At 43.0% G+C, this 10,717-nt stretch overlaps 1 protein-coding gene across 2 annotated transcripts in view; it reads right to left on the bottom strand.

Moving 5' to 3' along the window:
- Window positions 1-6,076, bottom strand: part of arhgap20.L (Rho GTPase activating protein 20 L homeolog) — an 80,491-nt gene extending 74,415 nt beyond the window's left edge. For both annotated transcript variants that reach the window (XM_018247763.2, XM_041582690.1), the window contains exon 1: window positions 5,772-6,076. In XM_018247763.2, the coding sequence (XP_018103252.1) occupies window positions 5,772-5,870 (99 nt within the window). In that variant the 5' untranslated portion in view covers window positions 5,871-6,076. The remainder of the gene's footprint in view (window positions 1-5,771) is intronic.
- Between the last annotated feature and the right edge of the window lie 4,641 nt (window positions 6,077-10,717).

A 10,717-nucleotide genomic window follows, 5' to 3' on the forward strand; every position in this document is an offset into this window, starting at 1 on the left:
TTAAATTCATTTGAAGCCTTGCCAGTGGGATCTGAAATTCTTTTCTTGGATTGAATTATGCTCTGAATTGGGAGAAACCACAACTGCTGCTTCTTCTGGACAATGGGAAATAGGTAATTAGGGGGACACTAGTATGTACTCCTCAAGTGCACCAAAACAGTTCATCACCTGGTCCAGATTACTGTTTTAGCCAATTAACTTTTGTGGGATTGTAGCACAAGTAATTTGCCATTAAATATATGCCATACCCCTTTGTATGTTGAAGTTGCACAGCTGCTTATAATATAATGGGGGGGGTGTAAACTCTATAGAATAATACAGTTATGTATAGAATAATAAGCATAAGTTGGCACTGGCACCCAGGGAGATTTCAGAGATACCAACACAGATCCAACGCGATCCAAGGTAATTTCATTCACACTTATCAAGCATCTGGGCCCACCCCTTCCTCCCCTGCAACATCCATTCCTCCCACCCCTGCATCATTCCTCCCACCCCTGCATCATCCCTCCCACCCCTGCACCATCCCTCCTACCACTGCACCATCCATTCCTCCCCCAACCCTCCCACCCCTGCCCCATCCCGCCCACCCCCTTCACCAACACTCCCTCCCCTGCACCAGTTTTTGCACTGTAAATTAAAAGGACCTTTTTTTTTTATATTAACCACAACTATGCAACCAGATCTGTAATGTGAATTAGACTGACACTATGAGAGGCACGGAGGGGTAAGAAAATGCAACGTTCAGCACCTTGAAGAGTGAAAACCCTAGAAAAGAATGTCAGAGAATTACAGCTTATGGCTTGGGCTTGAGATCAATGGAATCTTAATCAGTGCCAGGTAGGAGCTTCTTTCAAGCCGTGCATACAGGCTCCTGATGGGGAGAACCATGATGCATAAGGGGTAAAGCACCAGTTATTAAAGGGCATGAAAAGGCAAAAAAATAAAATCCAATTTTTACTTCCTTTAATGAAAAAGAAACCTATCTCCAATATACTTTTTTTAATTAACATTTTTTAAAAAAGTATATTGGAGATAGGTTTCTTTTACCGTGTACCGTTTTAATAAGAAACCTGACTGTATGCAGTGAAATTCTCCCCCCATTTACTGCTGTGGATAGGAATTGTTAGACGGTCCCTAACTGCTCTGCAGGGAAACAATCATACTTATGAACAGCAGGGGGAGCCCCCGCCTTACTTCCCAGCCATGCAGAACTCAAGCAGCTTTGTTTATGATGATCCCTAAGCAGCCCAGACCACACTGAGCATGTGCACAGTCTTAGTCTTGCAAAGATGTTTAACAAAGTTACAAGATGGTGACACCCTGTGGCCAACTTTGAAAGCATAAATTATTTGTTTGATTAGGCTTGTGGTGCAGTAAGTTCATGTTTATATTTAGTATGCAAAATACAGCATTTCTAGCCTTATTCTATTTCAGACTTTACATGCCCTTTAAGTTAACATTTACTTGTTGTTTACTGGTCATAGAGCTATGCTTGGACACTTTCACCAAAAACAACAATAAACTTCCAAAAACAAATGTTGAAATAAAAATAATGCCATTGGCAGTGCTCATCAAGAAATCTGCATCAAGTAAACACATCTGTAAATCTATTTATTATGTTAACAACGTATGCATAGATAGAAAATCCTAAACACTGCCGAGAGGAGTTGACATTCCAGGGAGAGGGAGCTTCCCACTATCCTGTGCTGGAGTATTCTCAGTAACAGCAGCACTACAGGTATGGGATCTGTTATACAGAAACCCATCATCCAGAAAGCTCAGAATTACAGAAAAGGCTGTCTCCCGTAGACTCCATTTTATCCAAATAATCCAGATATTTTTTAAATAATTACCTTTTTCTCTGTAATAATAAAACAGTAGCTTGTACTTGATCCCAACTAAGATATAATTAATTCTTATTGGAAGCAAAACCAGACTGACTATTGGATTAATTTACTATTTACATGATTTTTTATTAGACTTGGGGGGGAATGTAATAAGTTGTTATGTAATATTCATCGTTAGACTCTTATTGCATTGAAAATCTTAATTGCGCATTGCGAACCTTTAACAGCTGCTCTGGAGTTTCATTAAATATTTTGTCACAAAAAAACGGTTTGCGATTGTGAAATTTTATCACATACACTGCAAACATTCGCAAAAGCAATATGGTTGCAAACTTTGAGAGGAAGTTGTTGAGGTCTTTAATCAGTGAAGATTGGCACAAACATGGTCATTAATGGGCGCAAGCGTCTTTGCAAACGTTTTTTGCGATAACGAAGCATAGGACATTCCCCCTTAAGGTATAAAGATCCAAGTTACGGAAATATCCTATATCCAGAAAACACCAGCATTCTGGTCCCATTCTTGAACTAATGCTCAAAAGTGTTCCACTATAGTCAAGGGCAGGGGTCCCCAACCTTTTTCAGCCCAGGGTCTAGTGGACCCTGGGGAGGGGTCGTCGTCCAATTCTGGAGTGCCAGCGTCAAATTTGGCTCCCAGTTGAAGACTTACGCTGCCCAGCAGTTGGGGACCCCTGGTCTAGTGCACACCTAAAGTCCTCCTAATATGGACAATGCAAAATGCATAAGGGCAACAAATGTGACAAATCATCTACACACACGTACTGGATATGGCAAGTCAGCAGTGTAGATAGATAGTAGAGAATCAAAAAAAAAAACTAAAGCTGGTTTAATACCTCCAACGTTTCGGTTCTATACATGAACCTTGGTTCAAGTATAGAACCGAAACGTTGGAAGTATTAAACCAGCTTTAGTTTATTTTATTTTTTTACTTCTTTGTTTATTTCCCTCGGTGTGCCGTCACTACCGGATCTCTCTCTCTCTCCCTCGGTGTGCCGTCACTACCGGATCTCTCCCTCGGTGTGCCGTCACTACCGGATCTCCATTTTCTGTCTCCTCTAACAGCCCCAGTGCGGAGCTGGGGGATTCCTAAAACCTGTAGCACATACCCTCATGTGAATACAGTTTACAGAAGGTGAACACATGCATTTAATTGTGTTATCACTGGTGAGCGCTAGACAATAAATGGAACAGCTTCTGCATCATTCCTAGCAAATTATTAGTAAAATTAAACACCACTACATGGAAGAAGTCTTATCCCCTAAAGGGTATGTGCCCACGGGCATCACAGTGTAGGTGACAATGATCTACCCCCTATCTATCAGGATTTCATTTATCTGCTGTTATGCACTTACTGAATGTAGATGGAGCAAACCTTATGACCTCTGGATCTAATGGATCACAATGTCACTTCACATAGCTCTATATCAGTGGCTTTTCCATTGAAATGAAAGCACCCCGTGAGATGTCATGAAGTCTCACCCTCTGGTCCATCTGTACAATTAGGAACGAGTATTCTCTTTCAGTTTCATCCTACCATGTATTCCCTCTGATCTATAGATACAGGTATTGGCTCGGTTATCCAGAAAGCTCTGAATTACGGGAAGGCCATCACTCATAATTACATTATAAGCAAATAGATCTAATTTTAAAAAGTATTAGCTTTTTCTCTGTAATAATAAAACAGTATCTTGTACTTAATCCCAACTAAGATATAATCAAGCCTTTATGGAAGCAAATCCAGCCTATTGGGCTTATTTAATTTTTAAATATAATATTAGTAGACTTAAGGTATGAAGATCCCAATTATGGAAAGACCCCTTGTCTGGAAAACACAAGGTCCCAAGCATTCTGGATAACAGACCTATCTATATTATTTTTCCATTCAGTTCAAGAAGAAAAACTGAAATTGCATTGGCTGTGTAATCAATATCCAGCACAAACAAGCGTGACCCTTCCAAGGCCGAGGCATCAATTCCCCTTTTGACGATTCACTCGGAAACCAAACAAAGGGGAAATGATTTTGCACAAAGAAAACGAGGAACTTTACCCTGAATTTCAGAAGATGGCACAACACTTAAGACACTGCACATTCCCTGTGGATTCACAACCATCTAGATCAGTTTTAAGTGGGGACCCAGTTTCAGTTTGGAGGGTCATGCTCAAGACTCTGCATTGGGTTGGTAATTTTGTTATTACTATCGATTGGTGCTATGTATCGGATAAAGGAGAAAAGCAGCATTAAAAAGGACCTTGACGCCAGGACGGTGGCCCATTTAGAAGGATGAAACCCAGACTCAGAATCCCTACTCCAGTTTTTCTTGAACTACAACTCCCAGCATCAGCTGTTGGGTCTCTGATTTAGTGGAACAACAGTAGCAGAGATGCAGACAATGCACACAATCTCTCGTGGCATTGGGTTGGTAGTTTTGTTATTACTATCGATTAGTGAGTTGTATCGGTGAAGGAGAAAAGCAGCATTAATAAGGACAATATGAAAAAGGACTGGAGAGCCTTCCAGTATTAATAAATTTAGTTTTTTTATACATTTATTCATATTGGAAGGCTCTCCAGTCCTTTTTCATATTGCATGAAGTGGAGATGGCTACTCTATTAAACTGTTGAAGAGCCTGAACATATGACTTTGGAGGATCTACTAAGGAAATAATTACTTGCATTAAAAAGGACCTTGATGCCCATTTAGAAGCACAAAACCCAGACTCAGAATCCCTACTCCAGTTTTTCTTGAACTACAACTCCCGGCATCAGCTGTTGGTCTGTGCTTTAGTGGAACAACGGTAGTAGAGATGCAGACAATCTGCCATGGCATTTAGCCCATAAAATTCACGTTTTTGGATCCCTGCAACATTTAAAAAAAAAAAAAAAAAAAGGAAAACACGTGCACCTATGCACAATTGAAAGAAATGAATTATAATTTGGGGGTGCCCATGTCCTGAACCAGGTGACAGTGCCGGAATTATGGGTAGGCAGCTGCCTAGGGCGCAACAATTGGGGGGGTGCTGGACAGCTACCTCTTCTGCCTACCCCTAGACAGGACCCACCTGGATCTCTGCTTGCACTATTCCATTCGCCACGCACAAACGCGCTTGAGTGTTGTTACGATGTATGTGATTGTGGCGAGCGGAGTTACTGTGCCTTTGCACTGGAGCGGCTTTACTGCGCATGCACGCGGGAAGCTGGATAGGCTGTAATGTGCATGGGAACTACTTTACTGCGCATTCGCGCGCGTGACGGGGAAATGAAGGGGGCGAGCTGGCTGGGCTGCCTAGGGCGTCTGGCCCGCCTCTGGCAGGTGAGGCAACTTTGTAAAACGAAGCGCACCGACTGCCATCCCGCCGGCGATTTTCATTCTAGACAGCCGGAGGCAGTTCGGGGAGATTAGTCGCCCCGAAGAAAAGGAGATTTGTCGATGGGCCCCCGAATCTGAGCTTGTGTGTCTCTGCCCTAAGGTATAAGTGGGCAGAGTATAGAACAGGGAGCCCTGTATTAAATGCCTGCTGGATAGAACATGAATGCGCTGGTTACTTCATTAACATGACATTTACAAACGTGATGTGCAAGACTACTACTGAATTGGCTGCAGGATTTAGTAGCATGAAGAGTATTGAGCATCATCCCATGCAACCCCCCCAAATACATAAGCCCACCACAACAATACCCCCCTCCTCATCAGCAGTGGTTTGGCTGGAAGAGTGACATCACAATGGGCGCACAGCTGCTGCAATTACCGAATACTAGGAGTGGAAATAAGGCAGAACAATGATCAATTCAATGACAGTATAGGCTGCCAGTCCCTGGGCATGACACGGGGCCACAGTGTAACCAGAGCAGCCAATGGCAGCGCCCGAAACCAACACACACACTTATATAAAGGGAACAACTCACCTTTTTATTGTCAGCCTCTGCGGAGATGTGCGGCTCCCCAGTCAGGGAAGAAGAGCGGGTCTGTCCCACATTGTCCTGTTTAGGTGACATGGCTTCCATGAAGAACACAGCTCCCACAAACACACACACACAGATCCAGTTTAAGTGCACAGCAGTAGCGAGGAGAGCGGGCCGGGCGCTAAGGCGCAGCGCTGCATTGGCGAGGGAGAGAGCAGCGAGCGCAGAGACATGTCCTGCTCATGTGAGCTCAGCTCTGGCTCTAATCACGTTCTAGTAGTGCCCGCAGCGCTGTGCGCCGCTCTCAGCCCGCCCCTCCCCCTCCCCCTCCCCTCACAGTCTCCTCACACACCAGCACCACAGACTCTCTCACACACTCTCGCTGCTGCTCCAGTCCTTCACACACATGGATGACAGGGGACACCACGGCCCCTGGTTTTATAATAAATGCAGTGACCTACTACAGACAACCCTCCTCACGAACTTTTACCTCACAGCTCATCTGTCTGACAGGTGAGCTGTGAGGTAAAAGTTCGTAGCCCGGAATCTGGATTGGCGGTCGCCATGTGTGTAGCTAAAATATCATTCCCCCTCTTCAGGGAGCCCAAAGCCAGTTGCTCTGTCAGGGGCCCTGTGTTCTGGGCAAATGAGCTTTTTCTCTGCACATGACAAGTGCCATTTCCCCTCTGTCTGCTTGGGAAGGGGTTTGGGTTTCCACCTCACCCTCTTTTAATATCCTCCACATAGAGAACGACCTGATAATCTGAAAACAACAAGGGGCTCCTGAGGGTGACCTATAGAGTCTAGCCCAGGGCCACTATCAGAAATTGTGGGGCCTCATACAAGTTATTTGTCTGATGCAGTAACTGTGTTTTCTAGCCGGCCCCCCTTTGGGTCTAAATTGGATCCCCAGACCACCCCCTCCCAATGACAGCCCTTTATTAGCCCACTGCCTGAACCAACTGATACTGTATGAGTTTGCCACCTTTTCTGGAAAAAAATACCAGCCTTCCTATATATTTATCTGTTTTCCCTATTAATAACATTGGGATCAACCATCATTTTTACCGGCCAGGTAGCAACTCTGCATATGAGGGGGCCATACACATGGTATGGTATTGGTTTGTTCAGACCAACTGAATGCTTAGAGCTGCACTGCTCTTAAAGGAGAAACAAACCCCTTCATAATAAACCCCTACCCCACATAAACCCCCTCCCTCCTCCCCCAGCCTAGCTGCTACCCCGGGCAAATGCCCATAACTTTTTACTTACCCTTCGGTGCAGATTCAGGGATCGGAGTTCACGGCAGCCATCTTCCATGTCTTCCTCCGGGGCTTCGGCAATTTCCGTCCATTTCGGCTTATGCGCAGTTGTCGCAGACTGAGGATTCGCCGATCCGCCGGTCTCATTCTCAGCCGTGAACTCTGATCCCTGAATCTGCACCGAGGGGTAAGTAAAAAGTTAGGGGCATTTGCCTGGGGTAGCAGCTAGGCTGGGGGGAGGAGGGAGGGGGTTTATGTGGGGTGGGGGGTAGGGTTTTTTTTTTTTTTTAATAAGGGGTTTGTTTCTTCTTTAAGGTAGCCATACACGGGCAGATTTAAGATTCTGTTATCATCCTTTAGACTGATTCGGCAGCATATCTTCCCATGTAGGGGGCTTTCTGACTGGCCTCCCCGACTGATATCAAACCAGATGTCGATTGGGCAGGTTTGATTTTCCCTTTCGATTGAGGATCACATTGGCTAGTTGATGCAGTCCTCGTCTCGTCGGCACCCATTGATATCATTGTAATCCGATTGTTTGGCCCTAGGGCCGAACAATTGGATTAACCCAATCAGTGTCAGACTGGGATGCCTAAGAAAATCTTACACCGTGGGCCAACTTTCCAAACTTTTATTCTTCCTCTCCTCACTCAACCTCTTTATTCTCCTAGTCTTTTATATCTATTTACTATATTCTTACATTATTAAACATTATTAACCATAAAGAAATATTGAATGACCATGAAATAGGCTAAATGATTAGAAGCAAGAGGCCTACAGACATCTGGGCCCACCGGGATTTTTCCTGGTATCCGGTGGGCCAGTCCGACATTGAGCCCAATATCATCCTGCCTTTCGTGGGAATATCAGGGAAAGATCCGCTCATTTGGCAACCTCACCAAATGAGCGTATCTCATAGTGTATGGCCACATTTAGGGCTAAACTCCACGGGACATTTTGCAGGATGGTGTCAAATGCAGACAGATGCAGTCGCATGGGTCAAAATATAATGGTATTCATATTCAACCACAGAGGGAATGGCAGGCACTCACAGATCCAATGACAGGCAAAGTAAAGGAAATTTTGATTTCAGGCAAGGAGTGAACAAACACAGCCTTACGCATTTTCTGCTCACAGGCACTTAATTGTAAGCTTAAACAAAGGGACTCTGGTGTAACATACGGTATATATACCCCAACCCACCAGTCTGCAAAATACAGTTATCAACCGATAGGGACAATGGGGAGGAGACATTAAGAAAAAATACATGTATAAAAACACAAAGGCATCTGTAAACATTCTGATGATTCATGATAACAGGACACCTCAAAATCATAATTCAGTCTCGTTTGTCTTGTTTTTAATGTAAAGATCCATGAAACCTATAAGATTGAGAGATTGCCTCCTTCTAGCGAGCACCATGGAGCAATCCTCTTCCTGCTTCTTTGGGTCTTCTTGGGGCTGCACATATGCAGTAGAGCGAAAAGCTGAACTTTAACGAAAAAGCCAACTATTTCACTCTACTGCGCATATGTCTGCCACGGGAAATTTAAAAACCGAAGAAGCAAGAAGAGGATTGCTCAGTGGTGCTTGCTAGGTCAATAAAGGAGCCTGATGAACTGATAATCCTTAAAGTGCACCTGTTGGGTAAAAATGTTATCCCCAACCAAAGGTGCGGGCTAATAGAGCCTGCATTCCAGTTAGAGATAACAGTTGTTTTTTGTTTTTTTTAAATGCACCCTTCACGGGTAGCACTACGCTACACGCAGCCATGTTGTGTCAATCGCATGCACATAATGCGCATGTAACGTCATGTGCATGCACATTACATGCAATTTGTGGCACATTTTCATTATGCGGGTGACCGGACATGGCTGCTCGCACCAGGAGCTCCCTCCTGGTGCGGGTAGCATAATGCTGGCGGGGGGCATTTTTTAAAAAAAAAAAACTACTGTTATCCCCAGCTGGAATGCGGCTCTATTAGCCTGCACCTTTGTTTGGGGATAACATTTTTACCAAACAGGTTACCTTTAAAGGAAAAGGAAAGGCAAAAAATTACAATCCCATTTTTACTTTCTTTAATGAAAAAGAAACCTATCTCCAATATACTTTAATATAAAATGTGTCCCGTTTTTATAAGAAACCTGACTGTATGCAGTAAAATTCTCCCTTCATTTACTGCTGTGAATAGGAATTGTCAACTGCTGAGCAGGGAAACAATCATACTTATGAACAGCAAGGGGAGCCCCCGCCTTACTTCCCAGCCATGCAGAACTCAAGCAGCTTTGTTTATGACGATCCCTAAGCAGCCCAGACCACACTGAGCATGTGCTCTTAGTCTTAGTCTTACAAAAATGTTTAACGAAGTTACAAGATGACAGCACCCTGTGGCCAACTTTGAAAGCATAAATCATTTGTTTGATTAGGCTTGTGGTGCAGTAAGTTCATGTTTATGTTTAGTATACAAAATACAGCATTTCTAACCTTATTCTATTTTAGACGTCCTTGTCCTTTAAGGGGCAGTTCACCTTTAAGTTAACTTTTAGTATGTTAAAGAATGGCTAATTCTCAGCGACTTTTCAATTGTCCTTCATAATTTACTTTTTTTTTTATAGTTTTCTAATTATTTACCTTCTTCTTCTTACTCTTTCCAGCATTCAAATGCTCTGTAAGGCTACAAATGTATTGTTATTGCCACTTTTTATTACTCCTCTTTCTATTCAGTCCCTCTCATGTTCATATTCCAGTCTCTTATTCAAATCAATGCATTGTAATTTGGACCCTAGCAACCAATTGGCTGAAATGCAAACTGGAGGGCTGCTGAATAAAAACTTAAATAACTCAATAATAAAAAAAAAAAAAGACCAATTGCAAATTGTCTCAGAATATCACTCTCTATATCATACTAAAAGTTAACTCAAAGGTGACCTACCCCTTTAATCAAGGAGAATCAATGAGAATTATCAGTCAAAATGGTGACCGACCAGCCCTTCACTCCCCTTGATGAATGTACAGTATTGCCAAAATCGGCTAAATTGTGTGATTAAATGGCAACGTTTACAGGATTATCTCTGTAGAAGAAATGAGAAATGTAACCACAAAATGCACCCAAAGAAGGTTTTGGGAGAAGATACAGAGGATGATGAGGAAAGTAATGGCTCTGAATGAGAGAAACACTGTTAGAAGAGCAAGGGAATCTCATGGGAATGCAATGATGCAGGGGTAGAACTATTATTAGTGCAGCAGGTGTAGGGGCCCTGGGGCCAAAGCAATTCTAGGGGTTGAGCCCCTTAATATAAATATTAAACCCTTTTCCATTAACTGTCTGTTATTCAGACTCCAATAATAATCTTATATTTGGAAAGATTTGTCTGCTGAACAGTGTTTAGCTTTGCTTCTGGATGCTGGCCTTGTATTGTGCTTAGTTTCACCTCCCCAATAATATAGTGAATAAAGTACCCCCTCTTGTAAAATATAAGGATATTATAAGTGACCGAGGAGTTTCATGACCATATAAAAACATGAGGCATAAGGCCGAGTGTTTTTATACTCCAAGGTACAGTAACATCTTATATCCTCATATTTTGCAACTGGGGGTACTTTATTTATTATAATACACACGTTTTAGTGAGTCATGTGACAGAAATGACATCAGAACTCACCGTTTATAAGGATATAATTTACAAG

This window comes from Xenopus laevis, chromosome 2L (genome assembly GCF_017654675.1).
Source record: "Xenopus laevis strain J_2021 chromosome 2L, Xenopus_laevis_v10.1, whole genome shotgun sequence".
Taxonomy (NCBI): domain Eukaryota; kingdom Metazoa; phylum Chordata; class Amphibia; order Anura; family Pipidae; genus Xenopus; species Xenopus laevis.